The sequence below is a fragment of the Acomys minous genome (assembly GCF_964271855.1).
Source record: "Acomys minous genome assembly, chromosome: 6".
NCBI classification, from domain to species: domain Eukaryota; kingdom Metazoa; phylum Chordata; class Mammalia; order Rodentia; family Muridae; genus Acomys; species Acomys minous.
The window spans coordinates 45,554,807-45,575,955 of record NC_140487.1 but is presented as its reverse complement, the minus strand read 5'-3'; the positions used below and the strand labels follow the sequence as shown (position 1 = coordinate 45,575,955).

The following is a 21,149-nucleotide window of genomic DNA, read 5'->3' as shown; positions in this document are numbered from 1 at the left end:
TTGTATTGTAGTATACACAATTAAAACACAACAGAGAAAGCTGAGTGTGGGTGAGCCCCTCTTATTATGACTACAGCTTCTCTTCTGTAATTATTATCTCAATACGAAAAATGCGTAAAGCCCACTTTGCTATGGGTAGTTATGGTCCATACATGATTTCACAAGAGGAGAACCAAAAGGCTTTTTATAACCTCGACAGCAGTTTTTGTTTTAGCATCAATAGCCTGGGCTGGGGCAATAGAGCTCTGGGTGGCTCCTAGCGAGACCGGATGCTGAATGCTGAATGTTGGGTGAGGCGGCCCTCCAGGGGCTGTGGAGTGTGCGGAGGGGCGGGGTTCAGTTCCACAAGGGTCCAGAAAACTGGACATTGAGCCTCACTTGGGGCTGCGAGATTTCTGAGGATCGCAGCGCCTGGCTGGGAACTTTCTCAGAACTGCAAACAGTTTGGCTGGCGGCTCTGACTTTGCTTTGGCCACTGCTAGCTTCTCTCTTGCGGCTCCCACTGGTGCGGCTTCTCTCCGGCGTCTCTCTGGCCTCGGGCAGCCCCACGCGCGGAAGCGGCAGCTCCGGAGCCCGGCATGCCGTGGAACTTGACCGCGGAGCAGCTTTCGGCGCTGCTGCAGCTGCACAACCTGACACGCGCGCAGTTCATCGCGCGCTATGGGCTGCGGCCGCTGGTGCTCACCCCGCAGCTGCCGGCGCGCGCCAGGCTGGCCCTCCTGCTCGCAGGCCTGCTCATCTTCGCCCTGGCGCTCTTCGGCAATGCCCTGGTGGTCTATGTGGTGACCCGTAGCAAGGCCATGCGCACGGTCACCAATATCTTCATCTGCTCTCTGGCGCTCAGCGACTTGCTCATCGTCTTCTTCTGCATTCCGGTCACCATGCTCCAGAACGTCTCAGACACCTGGCTGGGCGGTAAGGAGGTCCCTGCCTCTCCCAGTCTCCTTTTTGGTCGCCTTTTGTTTCTCCATGAAGAGACCTCCTGAATTCTTGGAACTTCTCCGCAGTACCTACTTGCTGAGGGCGCGTTTGTTTCTTTGTTTGTTTTTTTTTTTTTCTTTGCCACTTCTGCGTGGGTCCAGCATCCGTCCTTGCCCCGTAGATATATTGGGTGCGGTAAGATTTAAGTACAGTCCAGGGAAGTGGTGATTCCTCACTCATTTCAGCTCCTTTCCATAACTACCAGGTTTCTCCCACAAACTTTAAAATAAACCATTAAAAAAAATTAAAATAATCTTTCAAATAATAAAAAAAAAATCGGAAAGGTAAGTTGTTCTCTCTTTTCCCTCAACTTCCAGGCTTCCTTCCCAGTTGCTTATGTGGTTCACAGACAGGTGTTTGCATGTATTAGCTAATACACGGGCTTGACACCTTTCACAGCAAATACATATTGCAGAAAAAAATGTCTTGGTTTAGTAAACATGTTCACTCTTCACAGGTGAAATTGCCCTTCATTAGAACATGAGGTAGGAATGGCAAAGAAATGACAAAAACTAGAGTCACAAGTGGGTGGAATAGAGGAACAGTAGGGCACTGGGTTCCTGGAGGCCCTTCAGCAGTCATCTCTTCCAGGGCACCTTGGACAGGAAGCATTAGTTCTACTCTTGCCTTCTTGAGTGCTGTATCCTGTGGGTGTGCTGAGATTCTTAGAAAGTGATTGTAATGTATGAGAAATACATCATTATGCCTTCTCACTCTGCTGTTTCTACCCCTAGGCTAATTTCTTTAAATATGTGGAGGCTTTTTTTTTTTTTTTAAATCTCACCTTACCTACCACTGGGGGGATTACCAGTGAATACTTTCAACATCGTTTTTTTTTTTTTATAAACTTGAGTTGCATTAATTGTTGGAAATAAGGATACTAAATTGCTGACTGTCATTTCATCCATGATGGATTTTCTGAAAAGCATAAGATGTTGAGTGCATAGCATTGATTTGAAAGTGATCCAGGGTATAGGTCATTGTAAACTGATTATAAATTAGAAGCTTTTTGTATTCTCTCTCTGATGAAATAACTGCATTTGGGCATCTAGAGTTAACCCATTAAAGCTAATTCTGTCAACTCAATGGGAGAATTCTGGGTTATCAAATAGACCTTGCTTTTTGAGGAGAAGTCGAAGAGTCACTACTTTCCATGTTCATACACATATTTAGAAATATATATTTTTCTATTAGGTGGTTATATCATCATTGTGACAGTGAGCACAAGCAGTGAGGATCTTTGCTGGCTATGAAAAGACCAGGTTTACTACTTTGGCTCTAACACAAGCTAACTGAGCATGTCTGGGTCCCAGTTTTTAAATAACATATTAAAATTGGGAGAAGTTTGCAAGTAGAGTGAGGCAGATCCTCTGCTGAGGGATGATGCTCAGAAAGGCCATAGGTCTTCTCTAAGAGGTGTTGGGTAACCTGGGCATTCTCTCTGGGGAGATATGTCACCCTAGCTCCCAACTACATATTTATTCATTTATTTAGCCTCCAACTATTAAGCAAGGATCATATGCCATTCTTATATTTTATATGGTAAAATACTATATCGTATTTTATGGTGTAAAAATAAAGTGTGGTTTGGAAATGGTGATTGTCCCAAGTATTGTAGCACATATCTCTAATCGCTGTCCAAGGGAGGTGGAGAGGCAGGAGGATTTCATGTTTCTGGTAGCAGTGTGAAACTGTCTCAAAAACCAGAAACATGCCATGTCATGGAAGTAGATGGTATTAAGAAGTGTTCAATGATAGGTGGCCTGTCCTTATTTATCTAGGTCAGGACTTATGGAATGAATAATATTCCATATATTGAATGACCAACAACAAAACGAAACAGAAGAAAAGTCTACAGAGGGGCTGTAAAAGGATATGGGAGAGAAGTAACTTGCATATAGATTAGGATAGCATTGCAAAATTCATTTGGTAAATTGGCAAAAGACAATCCAAGCAAATGAGAGGTAAAACATATTTCTTTTTTATTGTTTTTAAATATATTGTATTAATTTATTCATATTACATCTCAATTGTTATCCCATCCCTTGTATCCTCCCATTCCTCCCTCCCTCTCATTTTCGCCCTACTCCCGTCCCCTATGACTGTGACTGAGGGGGACCTCCTCCCCCTGTATATGCTCATAGGGTATCAAGTCTCTTCTTGGTAGGCTCCTATCCTTCCTCTGAGTGCCACCAGGCCTCCCTCATCCAGGGGACATGGTCAAATATGGAGTACCAGAGTTCGTGTGAAAGTCAGACCCCACTCTCCACTCAACGGTGGAGAATGTCCTGTCTGTCCATTGGCTAGATCTGGGTAGGGGTTCGAAGCTTACTGCACATATTGTCCTTGGCTGGTGCCATAGTTTGAAAACATAATTCTTAATTTATTAATTTGATAAGATGATTAAGCATCTGCTATGTGGCAAACTGCTTTTTCATTGAGATCGTAAAAGCAAATAATGCTTAGCCATATCCTTGTGGGGCCTCAGAGAATAGAATATACCCCGAATAGCTCAAGACAGTATTTAATATTTAGAAGAAGATCCAGTCTGCTCTTGGAGCATGGGAAAATTGGGAAGGCTTTCCGAGGCTATGTTGTTTGAGCTGGCTCTTGAAGAACGATTTGGGTTATTTTCCACAGAGGAGGAAGGGCTGTGCTGTAGGAGCATGGTCAGTTCAGAGTCTGGGGAGAGAAAGGTCTGATGTTTTAAGAACACTGTGTAAGGTGTTTCAGGAATACACAGCTGATATGTGGGAAATCATAGGAAATAGGAGAAGAAGGCTATTGTAAGTGAGGAGGAGAATGTTATGTAAAAGTGTAAAATATAAATATCCCTCAAATGGCACCAGGGATAAGGTGGGACAGGCAGTGACAGGATGGAAGCTGCCTCCTAGAAGGGCAAACAGCCTCCTCCAGAGCTGTGGGTGGGACTGTCACGTTTTGTAGTGTAATCACTATTTCCATTTCTCTTCCCCTCTCATTTCCCAAGAGAAGCTATGAACACAGTTTTTGTTTTTAATGATACCAGCATCTAACTCAGACTTAAGGAGTAAAATGCATTTGAGTAAAATAAAGCACTTGTTTAGCCTTGTCATATATAACTTATGAGCTCTAAGTTCATGCATTTTCTAAACATTTCTCTTCTAACGACTTTGACAGCACTAGTCTGTGAATGGCTGCCATTCCCTGAAGCTCATGTCTCTCCAGTCCTAATTTCCTTTCCATGGCTGGGATAAAACCAAAAGCAACTTGGAGAGGAATCAGTTTGTCTCACACATCTGGATCTCAAGCCACCATAAAGGGGAGGCAGGACAAGAACTCAAGATAGGCTTGCTTAGACCACCTAAAATCATATTCCCAGGAGTGACACTGACCCCCCTCCAAGAGTGAGCCCTCACAGCAGTCATTAATCATGAAAATGCCCTGCTGACTCGCCTGCAGGCAATCTGATGGAAGCCAGCTCATAATCAAGGTTTCTTCCTCCCAAACAACTTTAGCTTGTGTCAAGGTGACAAAGAACTAAGTAGCACATCTCCCTTCCTAGGGACCGAAGCGCCTGCTGAGCGAGCAGTTTACCAAGATCCTCAGCTGATGTTTGTGTGACTGGAAGCTTAGTGTGCACTGCTGTAAGCAGCTCTTGTCAGACCTGCCTACATAGAGACTCTCCTGAAGGGCTCTTAGAAACTGCTTGTGTGAGCCCAAGTCCGGACCATAGCTCTCAACTCAGATCCAGCTTGCGCTGACTTCTGAAGCTGGTGGTGCTGAACAGCTCTACGCAGGGATTGTGTCAGGATGTCTTGTAATGGGCCTAAAATTATCCCTAGTGGGATTATTTACACCACGGAAATCAACAGCTACAAATTACGCCTGCAAAACAAAGAGCCAAGCAAATGAAAACAGCAGCCAGCCTCTTCCATCCTACCCCTGAGCAAAGACGTTGTGCTGCTTCTATTGCTGTGTGAGTCAGTGTGTCCGTTAAAAACGAGTTGATTTGCCTGAATCTCATTCCTTAGGAGACGCCCCTGACTTGCAGCAGTTACATTCAGTGTTTGGCAGGAGCTGAGCTGGTGGGCAATGCTTTTTCTCAAACCATATTCCTTTGGCTCAGTCATTGTACCCTAGGAATTCTCAGGGCTGGCAGGAGTGGGGCTTCTCTGCCTTAGCATACCTTCCACAGCTTGTAGCATGGGGGTGGACTGAGATGGGGTTCTATCTGCTTTCCTTTGGGTCTGTGTAGCCAGATGCCAGGGCTGCACGTCCTTTTTTCCAGACTCTTCACACTAGCTCTTTCTTCCTTCACCTTTTATCTTTCTTTTTTTTTTCATTTTTTTCTCCTTTATTAATTTATTCTTGTTACATCTCAATGGTTATCCCATCCCTTGTATCCTCCCATTCTTCCCTCCCTCCCATTTTCCCCTTATTCCCCTCCCCTATGACTGTTCCTGAGGGGCTTATCTTTCTTTATGGTGTGTTAAGCATCCCCCTCGCTTGCTTCACTGACCAAATGTGTTTTGTTTCTAGCTAAGTTCAGAATAATGGATCTTGCTCCGACCAATTCTCCCGAGCACCTTTCTCTAGTCCTCATTAACTCCTATGTTCCTTTTACTCCCTTTGCATTTCTATACTCTTTTTACTTTTAACAGTCCCGTCTTGATGCACGAGCACGGAAGCAGTGCGCAATCGCTTCTTTCATGATTCCTTTCTGTGTAGAGGTTACTGTCAGGTCTCACTTCTGGCAGACTCTAAGCTCCGTGCTAATTATTCCTTGAAGGAGTGGTCTCACACCTGATCTGCCAGCGGATGCTTTTACCATAGCACATCCTCTAGGCATCCTCTCAGCATCCGAATGCCCTCATCTTAATCTCGCGCTTCTGCCCAGTCTCAACTCTAATCACTGCACTCTGAATCACACAGGTATTCAGCATTTTTTTCAGGTGTGCTATAGGTGTGAGGAAACAGTGTTTTTGTGGAACATCAAGAAGGGGAAGGGAGCGTTGAGGGAAGAGATGGGAGATGTGAGGCGATTAGTGGAGTTCAGGGTTCCAGCATGGTGTTGGATGGCAAGGAACAGGACTCAGCCTGTTGGGTTGATCCTGATGGGTTGAGACTGGGGACAAGGGTGGCTCCAGGAGAGAGATGTAACTAAGGGACATAAAAGCTTAAGGCACAGTGGGACTGTTCTGAAGGTCTTCCAGAAGGAAGTGGAAAATCAGTTCCAATTCCAGAATCTGCCATTAATAAGCAGAGACAGGAGTGTTTGGAAGAAGCCTGCAGTGACCTGTGCCCATTTCTTGCACCATGGGTGCAGTGAGGACAGGGCAGTCTTTTGAACACACAGAACTCAGTGACTCCTCCCACAGGCTTGTGTGGACAGTGACAGTAATTTTTCTAATGGTGGATGGAAAATTAGCTACAAGCAGTTTCAAAAAAAGAAGAGGTTCCAAAGATATCCCAAGTGATGGTGGCAAGCTCTAGAGTGTACATCACAGATGGCTTCCTTTTGAAAGGTGCTCATAGGGAAAGAAGGAATGGTCCTTAATCTTAACAACACTAGGAACCCTTTGAGTTTTCCAAGGTATAGATACCCAATTCCTGCCCATACAGGTATGGAATTCACCGGTGCGAGTGTGAATACTCCTGTTATGCTTTCAACGTTCCAGTGACCAGGAAGCATTATGACAAGAGCTAAGGCTGAGAACCGTGGAGACAGCGGGAATGCCTATAGTACCAACAAGGTTAAACTAAAGAAATGATGAATAGTGCAGTCCGGGCCACATGTACCAGCTAGGTTTTGTATTTAATATATTTGGGGAATAGAATTTAAAAATGCTTACAAAATGTAGAGGGTAATACGTAAAAGGAATCCAGCAAAGACTGATGGCAGTTGCATTACATGCAGTCTGGTATATCTTTATTGAAGCCTTAACCTTTTTGGGGGGCCTTTCAAGATGACTTAGGATCAACCTCTGGCCCCCACACATCCACACACAGGTGAGCATACTCTTGTATACACATGTGTACACATACCACACATACATAATATATTCACACCACATGCCATATACACCTCAGTGCCTGTGCAAGCATACACATGAGCACACACACATATGTGCTTATAGAAATGGGTTGAAATTCAAGACATACAGAGGAGAATAATTAATAATCTCCTTTCTAGAGAACATGACCTCATTGTAATTAGCACACCCCACATCAAAGGTTTCCAGTCTGTTTTACTTGCTGCCACAGGGAGTGTTGTAGGTGGATGATGCAGGGGGATGTCTCTCAGACGTCATTAGAACAGCACCTGCATCTTCTGTTAATAAGCAGAGTTATGCATGTGACTTTATATGAGATATGTAATGGGCTTTGACTAAAAGGGAGGAAGACAGGAGAGAGGAAAAGAAAGAGTGTGCACCATGCTTATTGTATCAGGCTAGTTTTTAGAAAATGGTATTAATTTGTAATACCTTTTCAGAATGATAGCCTGGCACTCCTCCAGCCTTATTACTCAGTTAGGGATTATAAACCATCAGTTATGTTTGTTATAAGTTCCGCTTTTCTATGATACTTTAGAAATTTACACATGGTGAAACTGTTGTAAAATCAGGACTGCTGTGGGTTTTCTTTTGAAATATATTAACAGGAATGATGGCAGCTGTTGAAAACAGTCTTTTAAAAAGAAAAGTACAAAAAATAAAGGACATCAGCAGGAGTTATTCTTGAGGTGAAGTGAGGAGTTGGGCTATGTGGTAAGCCTCTGGCTGCTCTTTGCTAGCATCAGTTTGGTACACTAAGTTTTCCTGAGAGATGAAAGGGTAGCAGTAGCAGCCAGAGGTTTTTATTCGGGAGAGCCTTTCTGCTTCTGTCAATTGTAGTTAGAGTTACACTAGAGGCCAAAACAGTAATGACAAAGCCTGAAAATTTTCCTTGTACCCTTAATGTGTGGCCCAAACTATGGAACTCCCTTTTCAGACATTACCTTGTGCCCTGTGGTGGTTACAAGCTGGAGGAGAGCTTGTGGGGGAGGGCTTGACTCACTCCTAACTGAATGACTTGGGGGAAATAAGTAGATTAGGCAGGGGATCTCTGCTATGGCACACTGGGCGATTTAACAGTCTTCACCCAGACTATGTAGGCTTCAGCATGCAACCTGAGTTTACAGGATTCCTAGAGATACCTCACTACTCAGGATAGTTTCTTACCCCTTTCTCATGGGAAAATATTTCCAACCATCTCCTGACTTTGGTTTCAGTTGGTCTTAGAACTTGTCACCTCAACACAGGCTGAACTATTATGGCCTTTAATACCCGGCCCTGAGTGCTCTCCTCCAGCAGAGTGAATCATTGACTGTGCTACTGGTCAATTTGACCTTCAGGTTTCCTGTCTTTTTCTGGGACTGGGGCCACAAATTTCTAGTACCATGTAGATCTTGCTTAGTCTTTCTGTGTGGGTAGTAAACTCCCTGAGTCTGGGTGGAGTCATATGGTTTCAAGGATGTGGGTTGATCACCTTTAATGACTACATGTATGACAAGTGTGGCAAGCTGAGCTACCAGCCGCAGCAGAGACACTTGTGACCCCATTAGCTGTAAGCCTGCTGGGGAAATGCTTGGCTGCTGGAAGAGAAGTTTTTCTGGAGGAGAAGAATGAGCAGGGCTGTCCAATGTGTTTCATACCGTTTCTCATAAGCATCTGTGGGGGCTGAATTCAATTGACGGGGTCTCTAAGATCTTCAGACAGACATCTGCTGCCTTTGGTTTCTTTTATGTTCTTCTCCATAGCTAAAGTCCTAAAGTAGGCTTTTTGAGATCAAGATGAACCCACCTGGGATGGACATCACTCTCTGCCACCCCCTTTTGTGTTTATGTTCTCTGTGGTGGACCAACTCCCACGCTGTTAGTTTTTCTGACTGCCAGTTCTTGCTGCGGCATCATCGTAGGTCAGAGGATAGAGTTTTCTCTCAGCCTCTGGTGCTGAGAAAGATTCAGCAGAAGCTAAGCTCGCTTCTGTTCGCATCTGAAAACTGCAGTTTTCCAGTGACTAGTACTGAAGTACACAGGTAAAAGCTTACTGTTTTATGTGATTTCACAAAACTCAAATTAAAACAGACCTCACTCATTCTTCCTATGACTGAGTTTCTAAGAAATTTATATATGTACCCATTAGACTTTAAGTCATTCATATAATGGAAGTCTGGAAAGACAGTGAGTCTGTGCTTCGCCTGGGAGAAAGACAAAGGCAGTGTAGGGTAGAAAAACAAATGTGTCTAGTGGAATCCTACAGCCTTGGTTGCCAATTCTGTTCTCCGATTTATTAATTGCTGTATTTACTATACAAGGCCAGGCACCATACATGCCTGGCCTTAGCTCAGCCCCATTAGAGGACAATGCAGAGAAGAGTTATAAAGAAATGCCCGATGCTGTCCCTGTAGTGTTAGAAGAAGCAGTAGAATTATATGGCAAAGTTCTAGGTTGTACAACTTGCTGAATTTTAGCAAAAAATATTAATATGTATCCAGTTCTTAGGGTTTCTAGCTTGACATTAACATGCATGTAATATTTACACCTTGGAAATGGAGAGATTGTTCAGGGGTTAGGCTCACTTGTTTTTCCTACAGAGGACAGGAAGTGGGTTCCAAGCAACCATGTCAGGCAGCTCACAATGACCTGGAACTCTAGTACCTGCACACACTCGGTACACAGACACATCATTAAAAATATAACAAGTCTTAAAAAGGTTATTTTTATTTTTCACCTATCTCTTTCAAAGCCAGGTATGGTGGTTCATGCTTACAATTCAGGTACGTGGGTGATGGAGGCAGCAAGATTAATGCAAATTCGGGACCATCCCCAGTTATTGGGTGAGATGTTGTCTAAAAAAATAAGGAAGGAACCAAGAGAGGGAAAAAAAATCTTCATTATAGCCTGAAAAGATATGAATATTTTTAAAAATTCCTTGTGAAACTTAAATGCATTTAGAATCAGCTAATGATATAACTTGACAAACACAATGTTTGACATTGGGGTACACACACACACACACACACACACACACACACACACACACACACACACTTTAATACAGTTTCTTCACCTGTACCCTTGCAAAACACTCAGAAGGGCTGATGTGAGAATAAAAGGGCTGAGCACTTATCAAGACCTCACCGAAAGGAGACTGTAATTGGTACAAATTCAAAGTGTTGCTTTTTAAGTATTTGGTGTATTTGTGTGTAGAATGTATTTTTATCAAAGAAAAATCATTAATAACTGGGGGAGAAAATGTAGCTCAGTTGGTAGAACCTTTTTCCAGAATGCTTATTAGGCCCTAGATTACACCACAGCACCATATAAGTGGGGTACAGGGGTACATGCCATGATTGCAGCACTTTGGAGGTGTGAAAGAAGGATTCAAAGGCCAGGGTCATTCTCAGCAACACTGAGTGTTCTAGGTCAGTCTGGGATGCTTGACACACTGTCTCAAACAAACAAACAAACAAACAAACAAAGAACAACACCACCAAAGGGGCTGAAGAAATGGCTCTGTAGTTAAGACCACTGGTTTCCAGAATAACCCAGATCAATTGCCAGCAGACATTGGGGTAACTCTGGTTCTAAGGGAGTCAACACCCTCTTTTGACTTTCCTCAGTACTGCACGAATGCGAATGCATTTGCACAAAAATGCAAGCAAAAGACCTATACACGTCAAAAATGAAAATAAACCTAAAAAAGTAAAGTAACAAGAAGTTTAAAAACTGTCACTATGCTATAACATCTTAAATATACACATTCTCTATTTGTACAAAGCAGGTCTAATTCTATCAATTTACAGATAATTTTTCTCCTTTTTATTATGTTTTTGACATATACATTTATACTATCACACATGGGTAAAATAGACTACATACAGCAGGAAGAACCACAAGACAATCAGGAATTACATAACTGTTGCATTCATAGTTATATGGCTATTTGTATCTGGCAAACTTTAAGTAAATATCTTTCCTAGCTTGTTGGGTCTAAATTTCTGAATGGAGATTAAGATCCATCATATCTCATCGCTATTAACTTAAAACATCTATCTTGATCTAAAAACATCTTAACCCCTAAACTACTAAGCTTAATTGAAAGACTAAACTATCTGATCTTCAAACCCATCAGAGATTTGAGAAGGGATAAAACTTAAATACTTGAGTATACCCAGAGTTCAGGCTAGCAGCTTCCAAAATGAAAAAATGACTGAGACAGTTTACTGCCAGAACAGTGGCCCAACACTCTCTATAATGTTGGAGCATCATCTTCAGCCTTCTGGACCAATATCTCTCACAGAAATATTTGCGAGGCAGGAACTATTGAGGACTTGCTTACCCTATCTTGGCAGAGTTTGGCCATCGACTCAGCCTGCATCTAAACTTGCCCATTTTTAGGCAGAATTCTGTCTGTGGTGGAAATGAGGACATTTTTCCCAGTGGCTTGTTTGCCACATTTGAGGCCAACACCATTAGGAAGTTCTTTGATGCTCGTCTTCTTCTTTGAGGCAGGCTGGGTGTTGCTAGGAGTTAACTTGTCTTGTTGTCAAATAATCTTTAGAATAATAAAAACATCTTTAAATGCAATATTCTGTAGGTCTCTGAGGTTTTTGAAGACCTTATTTAACTATCTGTTTACTCTCTTGGTCTACAAATGCTTATTTTCGTTGGGAGTTGGTTATAAGTATTATTGGTCTTTTACAGAGAGGAAACTAGGTTTGACTCAGGAACGTATCTCTTTTCCTTTATCTTTCTTTTATAGGTAAGGAGATAGGAGCTGAAAAGAAAGAAAGGGAGATATAGAAATATAGAGGGAGAATAGAACAAAAGGTAGATTATTGACTCTACTCCTCATGTCAAGGCCCTACTTGTTACTCACAAATAAGGTTATTTTTTAATTCAGTGGTATCAAATTTTATGTATCGATGCAAATCATGCTCATGTCAAAAGCTAGTCTAATTTTATCACAAGAATATATATTCGAGGTCTAACAGATAGATATGATTCTATAGATTTATGAGGTAAAATAGTTCAATAAGGTCTTCAAAAACCTCAGAGACCTACAGAATGACATTTAAAGATAATTTGTTAACGTATTGAATAGTTATATAACAATCATGTCTTCTACTGTAGAAATATGAGGATCCATACTGGTCCTTTTTACCTAGAAAGTAGAGAATAGTACTGTTTTCACATACTGCAGAGGCAGAAACAGATCTCTAGGAATGGGTAATGGGGTAGGGCTATGAAGCCTTTGTTGGGGTTCAGACTGCTTTGATGAAATCGGCAAGGCTCAAGTGACTTCCCAGGATAATACTGGCACACCAGATGAGCATAAAGAGACCTTGCTTTTAAATGAAGAAAGTTTTTACCAAGTCACCTATGACCGCATTGCCCACCTCCCCTTTCTCACAACTTCATAACACATACTACATTTCATTTTATTATGAACGTACATTGTTATTGTTTCTGTGAGTGTTCTTGCTGTCTAATTTTTGGCTTGGAAAGGAGAGTAAGGTCTGCTGTCTTTGACAGAGAGCTTACCATGCACTAGGCACATAATCTTCATTTCAGAGACGAGAAAGGGGGCACTCAAGTGTACTGCCTTATTCTGTGCCACTCAGAAGTAGGGTGATTTAGAGAAACCATTGCTTACATTCTGAGGGGCAGCACTTTCATCGGGGACCAAATGAAGGGTTCTTTCACTGTTCTCTCTGGAATCACTCTTGAGACTGCATTCAACTAATGACATATTGGGCATTTCTTAATTTAGATGTCTCAAGGAAGGGACAAACCCTCTCTGGCCCAGGGCTTTCCTTCATCAGGAGACTCTATAGTTCTTCTCATGGGGCTCCTTTAAGCAGAGCAGGGAACAGGCATTCACAGTGTCTTGCCTCCTGGGATGAGGAGTGGCACGGTGTCATCCTGTGACACAGCAAGTCATATCTCTGCTGCAGATTCAGAGATCTGAGTGGCCTCCCTCTTCCTGAGAAAGGCAGCTGAATCTATGGAACAGAAGGTGGGATGTGTAGCCTCCTATTCCTCTGTCTTACAGTGAATGATCTGTATGCACTCAGGGAGGAAGTGCTGATGCCAGGAGTTAACCTGCTTCAGTGTGAGGTCTTTACCATAGTGGTTGTACTAGAAAGTTCTCCCACCTCAGTGAATCGTGCCCCATCACCTGCTTCAACACTGTCTATAAGAGTTCTGCCCTCACAGTGAGGTTCTAAAAAAGAAAACAATTTCGTATTCTTATAAATATTTTATTAAAAAAAAAAAGCAAACCTCTTTCTGTTAATTAACTTCCCTTGGCTCTGCTCAGCCAGGAATCCCAGCATTTGCACATGTGTTCATAGAGCCCTGTGTCAACTCAGGCACAGAGGTGCCTCGGTGCTGTTAAGTAGACGATAGTACAGGCTCAGTTTTTAGATGTTTCTTTATGGCAACATCTAGAAATGATGAAGAATTTATTTTAATAGCAAGTATTCTATTACATTGAAAGCTAGTAAGAGAATCAATATGAGCCTGATTCAAGCAGTGACTTCCCCAGCAGGTTCTGAGGAAGAAACATGAGAGGAGTCTCAGACTTTCTTAATGGTAAAGTAACAAAGCCTTAAACATTAGGAAAGGCCAATGTTTAAAAAAATTCAATCTGTATTTAACGAGATAAAATGAAACTCCAAGAAAGATATACATTCAGTTAAATTTATATTACAAGGTGTAATGTGTTGTCAAGAGTAGCTGGTTGATTTAGTGAACACATTAAAAATTTGAATTAAATATATATTTTTTGCATTGAGAAAATGACACATCTGGGTAACCATATGACTTTGTGATCTTTTGCTGGTCTAGTTTTCATCCCACCACCTAAGATATAAGAAGCAGGTCTGTTTAACCTAACACAGCCTGTTGAACAGTTCTTAGCACAGATTCTAAACCCTTGTGTGAATGAATTAGTCAAGATCATCTTCCATTGTAGTCGTGTTTGAAGCTTAGGGTGGGGGGGTGGGGTGGGGTCAGTATCTATTTCTGCGATGGCTTATGAAATTGCACCTACTTTTTCTGTATCTTGTACAGGCTCTATTTAGATGCAAGGACCAAAGATTCAATTTACTTCAAGTAATTGATGTTATAGGATGGCTTATTTTGTAGCAGTAATGAAGGAGGCTAATGCCTTTTCAACGTAAGGCAAAAGGTAGGCAGCTGTCATGGTAACTGAAGTAGACTAGGAGCAGCAGCTCCGTGAAGCTCAGCAAAAGGAATTCACCATCTCCAGGCTCAGCCCTGAACGAGGCTTTTGCCCCTTCTCTACAGCAAACAAAGGACTACTTATTAAAGTTGATTATTTTTATCACCAATTTCTACCCTTTTGATTTATTCTGCCTTGTTGAATCTCCTAGCTTCTGCTTTCCTCTCTATTCATGGAAGGGTGAGTAAATCCTTCCCCTCAAGAATTTGCTAAAGTACAGTGCAAAATTCAACTAAATGTGGTTCAATGAACAACTCTATGTAAATGCATTTTACTGTTTTAATTATTTACTGAGAGGAATTTTACAGGGACTTTAATTAGTAGCTCACCAAAAACCTTAAAACCTCTTTTTCTTACTTGAATATATTCGAGGCTTCTTGCCACACTCAGTGCTACCTCACAGCTTCACTTTTCAAGGGTTCCTGTGTCTTTTCAGGCCGGTAATAGCAGCACAGAGCTGGTACCCTGACTGGGGCCTGAGGACCTCAAGCCCCGCCCCCTTACTGCTAGATCTGCTTCCCATCCTATTTGAATAAACAAGCTCACCAGGTCATCCTTTGGACTTCCTTGACATCTGATTTCTCTCCTCCGCTGTAGTACAAGCTCCTCCCCCCCATTTTCCCCTTTATCCTTCTCTTTATTCTTGACCTCTCTGCCCCCAGTTTCATTCATTCAAATATCCCTTCCTGCTTTCCTCACATCAGCCACCACTAACTCTACCCATCTGGTTAATTAAATCACCAGCAGAAGGAAATCACCATCAAGCTTTTACTGGAGGTAAGGATGGAGGGAGGCAGACAGAAGGAAACTAGCTGTTAGACATTGATATTGCTGTGAGCAAATACCCACAGGAAACAGCTTAAAGGGGAAGATGGCTTTGCTTCATTATTTTCAAGCTATCAGCCTAGCTTCGAGAAAGAACATCAGAGCAGCTCAGAGCAGCTCAGCTGGCTTCATGCTGGCTAGAATGCAGAGAAAGGGAGCGCCTGTACTGTGGCAGGCAGTTCTATTCCCCCCCAGTTTATGCAATGGTACTGGCCACATCAGGTCCCACGTAGCCTTTGAAATAATCTTCTCTAGGAAGGCTCTCAAAGATCACCAGAGTGTGCCTTGATAATCTCCTAGGCACTTCTTAATCCAGGCAATTAGCATAAAGATTAGCTACCACACGCATTAATACACTTTATTTGTCTTTATGACTATTTTCTCAAATCCTTTAGGTGCCATTCTTACCCATGGTTTTTATCTATATCCTTATGACTTCATCTCTTCTTTGTTGTCAAGAAAGATGAATCTGTGATGGGTGAACTGAGTTTTCAATTTGCTGGGACCAAGCTTTACATCAAGTCTCTGTGTCTGTGGAGGTATTTCCCAAGGATTGACATGCAGGGCAGAGACCAGGCCTTTCCTGAATCCAAACAGGGATCCCCAAAGTGGACAAACTGCCCAGATGCATAAGCAATAAGTGAGAGGGCGGTGTAAGCCTTCTCTGTTCTGACTGACTCTGGCTGTCCCTGCTGCTCCCTCCTGAGGTCAGACCGTGCCTTTGACCCTTCAGCACATATGCAGCAACTCTCTGCAGAGCCTCCAGGCTTTCAGTGTCAAATCAGGACTTCCGTGGTGTGTCTCAATTCCTGGCTTGGAAGCATTGAGATGGCCATTGCTGGAATGTTCTGCCCCATTTGTGTAAGTCAATGCAAACCAATCTTCTTTGATAGCTGTATCAGTCAGGGTTTTCTAGAGGAGAACAGACAGATAGAATGAAATAAACCTGTGTGTGTGTGTGTGTGTGTGTGTGTTTCTGTGTCTATCATATTTAATAGAATGGCTTATAGGCTGTGGCTCACATACTCCAACAATGGCTGTCTCCCAATGGGGTGTCCAAGAATCCAAGAGTTGTTCAGTCCATAACGTATTGGAATCCCAAAGACTTTGGCTCTAACACTAGTGAAGGAATATCTTGAGAGCAGGATATGTGATTTACCAGTAAGAATGAGGGCAAGCAGGCAAAAAGCAAACGCTTCCCTCTCCCACGGATTTTAGGTAGGCTTCCAGGAAAAGGTGTGGCCCACATTGAAGGGGGATCTTCCTACCTCTAATGATCTAATTAACTAAAAATTCCTCACTGGTATACCCAGCCTCTCCTTGTCCACTGCAGTGTCTGAACTAATGTCTTGTGACTAATAGATTAAAACCATTTTGAATCTATTAATTTAACAGATGACTTCCCCCAACTCAGATAGCATGCTGTGCCATGGAAAAGCTTCCCCAATGTTGCTGTGACTGCCTCTCTGGTGTACTTGTCAATGGATTTTAAACCTGCCCCAATGTATGTATGACTTTCTTTGTTCTGTAAAACTATAAAAACTTCAGGAAACTGATTTCATGTTGGCACATAGGATTTGGAGTAGCCCACATCTGTGTTCCTGGGTCATGGCTAAACTCTATTTCCCTTAAAACGAGCGCTGTGGTCTTAGAATAGACATAACAGTCCCTCATGTCAAGTATTATTACTTCTCTAAGGTGGATTTATTGTTCCCAGTGCAGAATGTGCGGAGCTGCTCTGCAGGTTAAGGCAGGAGGACTGCTGGGGCCCAGGAGGGAGAGTTTGTACTACACAGCTGCATTCCTCTTTCCACTCTTCCCTCAGAAGACCTGCATTTGCTTTATCCTCATCAAGTAACCTGAAAGGGGAGCATGTGTTTGAAATGGGAGTCAAAGGAGAAAAGACACTAGGGAAAAAGAAGTTGCCTTTTGATGAAATCATTTGATCTCCTCTGTCTCAGAACAGGGGTGGGTCAAGAGGTCTCAGTGCTAATTGGTGGCCTAGTTCCTTTGGCTACAAAAACACTTGGGCTTACAAGATGCTTCCTAGGAGCAAGTAAGACGTCTCCAGTAAACTGTATGTTTTTCCTTATATGTAATATGAAGTCAGTTTCAGGGGTCTAGAACTTTGGTGCTGTTTTCATCTAGAACATTGCTAGAAACACAACCTCAGACATCATGACGAGTATGCATGGTTGAATTTTAGAGCACATGTTTCACTTTGCTTCCGAAGACTTTGAGATAGCTTATTTTTTCCAATGTACAGGCAACCACTAGGTGATTCCTCTTGGCAAATCAGTGTGTCTTAATAAATCTGCTTCAGCACTACTTGCCCCAAAGCATGGTTACTGAAGTAACTCACACTTTTTTTTTGCATTTAATATCTGCTGTTACACTTCATGATGCCAAGGGTTGGTGTAACATTTAATACATTTAATGTCTGTCTGTTTGACCTTTGATGCCTGACTGACATTTGGGTGATAAAAATTAAGTGAGTGTATTAGTTGGCTTTCAGATTACTGTGACAAATAAGCAAATGAATGGAGAAAAGGTTAGTTTGGGTTCAGTTTTGTTCTATAATCTTAGGTGAAGATGGTGGTTGGTGCTTTGGTCTATGGTGCTTGGAGTATGTGGGGTAGCCTGTTCACATGTATGCATGTCATGAAGCAGAGAGCTCATGGGATGGCCTATAACCTTCAGGCATATCCCTCATAAGCTTTGTCTACCGGTTAGGCCCTAAATCCCGCAGAGTCCACAACCTTCTCAACAATGCAAACCAAATGATCAGACATATGAGTCTGGAGAACTTTTTCACATTTAAACCCTAACAATAGGTAAAACATCCTCACAGAAAAATGTAGTCATTATGAAACTCTTTATTATGGTATATTTCTTCATTTTTCATTGCTACAATTAAATGCCTGTGTCTCAGTGGTGTTTTATAACAAGAAGTGTTTTATTTGACTCACTACTCTGGAGGCTCAAGGACCTATATTTGGTAATGGTGCTATTCCTGGTAAATTCTCCAGATGAGGTTTGATTTGACATCACAAAAGTCAGGGATTGGTTGTTTTTGTTTTTGTTTTGTTTGTTTGTTTGTGTGTGTGTGTGTGTGTGTGTGTGTGTGTGTGTGTGCATGTGTGTGCATGCACACAAGTATATGTTCTGTGATCTTTCTTTCTCTCAAGCTACCACTGTTCAGTCATGAAGGCTTCACTCTGATGGCTTATGGAATTGCCAGCACCTTGGGATGTCCCACTTCTACGTACTACAGTCAGATTTGTCCCACCTCCTCACTACTTCATGAACTTAAACATGAGGTTCAGAGGGAACAAATTACAGCTTGTTTTTTCCCCCTTTGGAGAATTACCATTTCTCATAATTATAAATAGAGAGGCAGATGCTTTTCTCCCTTCTATGGCCTTCATGCAGGTGCTCAGATTTGCGTCCAAGTGATACTGTCAGAGTCCATTCTTTTGAAGAAAGTTTGATAGGGGCAACTCTAATTTGAATCAAGGAATTTAGAGTTGCAGCTAGGAGTTATAATCTAGCAATGTGTTAGCAAGTGTTTTGGTGAGCATTAGCCATTAAAAAAAACCCTGAAGTACAATAAAGCAGATAACATCAAAAAGCATAGGTATGTTAACTTTTAACTACAAATACATATTGCTACATATTTGCTATAATTTGAACCTTGAATACTCCCCAAAACTCTGTGTTAAAGGCTTGGTCCTCAAGGTGTCACTATTGGGAGATATTAGAAACTTTCTGAGGTGCGAGCTGGCGGGGAGCCTTGAACCATTGAACCATGACTTATAAGGGGATAATGAGAGTTCAGCTCTTTCTTGCTCTATAGTTCATTTCCAGGCATGAGGTCAAATAGATTTATTCTACAATATATTCCCACCATGATGGGCTGCCTTGCCCCAAAAATCAAACGGGCAATTCTTCATGGACTGGGAGCTTCAAAATGAGTCAAAACTAACCTTTTTCTTTATCTGTTAATTATCTGAGGCATCTGTTAGAGTGATGTAAATCTGGCAAGCACTCCCATTTGTACCATATACCATGGTCATAATCAAACTCCTAAAGGGAGTTAGCAGATACAGCTGACTGTAGCAAATTAAACATGTCAGTTGTGGTGTAGCAGGAGCTACAGCCCAGAACTGCTGCCAGCAGCTTGCAGGAGTTCCTTTAGCGACATCCACTCAGTTAAGCCTTCATCTTCACTTGAGGACAAAAAGGAATTTCAGGAAGAATTGATATGACACAGATTTACAATTTACTGGAAGTAAAGTTTAACAACAAGTTAAGCATAGGGGTCTAAAGAGAAAGAGAGGCTCTTGGGAAAAATACAGGATGTCCCCAAGAGCATGTGTGTGGGCTTCTCAAGGGCAGCTACCTTACTTAACAGTTGTTAATTGTGGGCTTTGAGGAGTATGCTGCTCAAAGGGTCTCTGAAGGACACCACTTCATCTCTTTCCCCCCTTTCAATACTGATATTAACGCGTGGCTTTGGAGGTGTCATAGTCAAGACTATAATGTGATATTAAAACCATGGATCATAAAGGTTGCACAGAGGACTTAATGTGAAATGCCAAGAAAATTGGAGGTTCTTGGTTGGAAAAGGAGGAGAAGGGCATTCAATTTTAATATTTAAGCATAATTCCTTTTAATTTTAGTAGTGTTAATTATCTCCTGCTTCTATAAGGCAGATTTTACAGAAAATATTGTTAATTGTGCTGAAATTCTTGATCCTCAGCTGTTTTAACAGACTCTGGAATGAGGGGCTCATTTTCTACCCATGTACCTGTAACTTTGCCTAGTTTTTTTTATCATGCCTCAGTTTCCCTTTTGAGACTTTGGTCCCTTAATCCTGAAGGCTGAAGATCCATGTTCTATAATTTCTCCAGGCCTCTAAGAACAGACATTGCCTATCCAGGGATTAAAAATCTCACCCTGCTTGGTCTAAGGGTGCTACAAGTATGTCTGAGGAGCTGAGAGTCAGTGGGTCTCCATTCAACAGAATCTGTAAGACAAGATGGCATTACCCAAGACATCAAACCACAGAGACCACACATTATTCAGCAGACTGTAATAACCAGTGCTGAGATTACTGCCTACAATATCAAGATATGTTCTACCACGGGATCAATGGAAGCCAGGGTGATAGTAAAGGCCACTGAAATATAAGACAGACTCTGACGTAGATTTGAGAACTGAGGACGTGGTTCTGGAGCTGTTGGGTGTACATGCACAGCTCTCTAATAATGCCACAGGTTCCCTCTCATGCTATCAGTATATCAAGGCACTTTGGGCTTGTAATATAGCTATCTTTAACATTTGAATTTAGGTGTGGGTTCCATTGGGCTATAAATAAACATGCTGATGAATGTGCCAAACATAAAAGCATAGTCTTTCAAGAAAGAACCAAATGGTGAAATTGACAAAAAGAAATACAGTGAGAGATTTTAATTATATAGTATGTCAGTTGTGCTTAAAAGGAAAATAATGAAGCAAAAAACAAACAAACAAACAAACACCCCACAAAGCATGGATACTACTGATAAACATTAAATGATGTTCCTGAAGCCCTACAAACATTACAGGCAACTGACCCTGTTGTTGATTTACCAGAACTGGGCGGTAAGATTTCATTGCTGAAGATACCACACACTCTGTTTGCAGAACAGGGAGAGGCCAAACTGGAACTGAGCTGGAATTTTTATTTTATCTGTTTAGTCTCCATAGTGCCCATAAGTCCTATGTAGGATAACTGTCATCAGCAGTCTTTCGCAGCTGTGGTCCCTGCACACTACACTGCTAAGCAGTCAGGCATGATAGGTCCACTCAACAATAGTGACAACCCTTAGAGGGTAACAAACCACTTTCTAATTGGATGGGAGGCTGCTCCAAAGGAAAGATTTCATGTATGGTCCTACAAACCTGGCCAAAATCCCACAGCTAAGAGTTCACAGACCCTAGTGTGGAAGCCATTGCTGCTGATTTGTACAATGTGCATGATATATCTATCAAGTTGCCTCCTAAGTAGTTACTTTTTTTGTTCAT

The 21,149-nt window shown here is 42.0% G+C and overlaps 1 protein-coding gene across 1 annotated transcript in view; it reads left to right on the top strand.

The window, feature by feature from the left end:
* The first annotated feature begins 346 nt into the window (after nt 1-346).
* The window catches only part of LOC311599850 (pyroglutamylated RF-amide peptide receptor-like), a 61,356-nt gene continuing 40,553 nt past the window's right edge, over nt 347-21,149 (top strand). Inside the window, exon 1 of the mRNA XM_084785905.1 lies at nt 347-915. Coding sequence (XP_084642031.1) covers nt 579-915 — 337 coding nt within the window. The 5' untranslated portion in view covers nt 347-578. The remainder of the gene's footprint in view (nt 916-21,149) is intronic.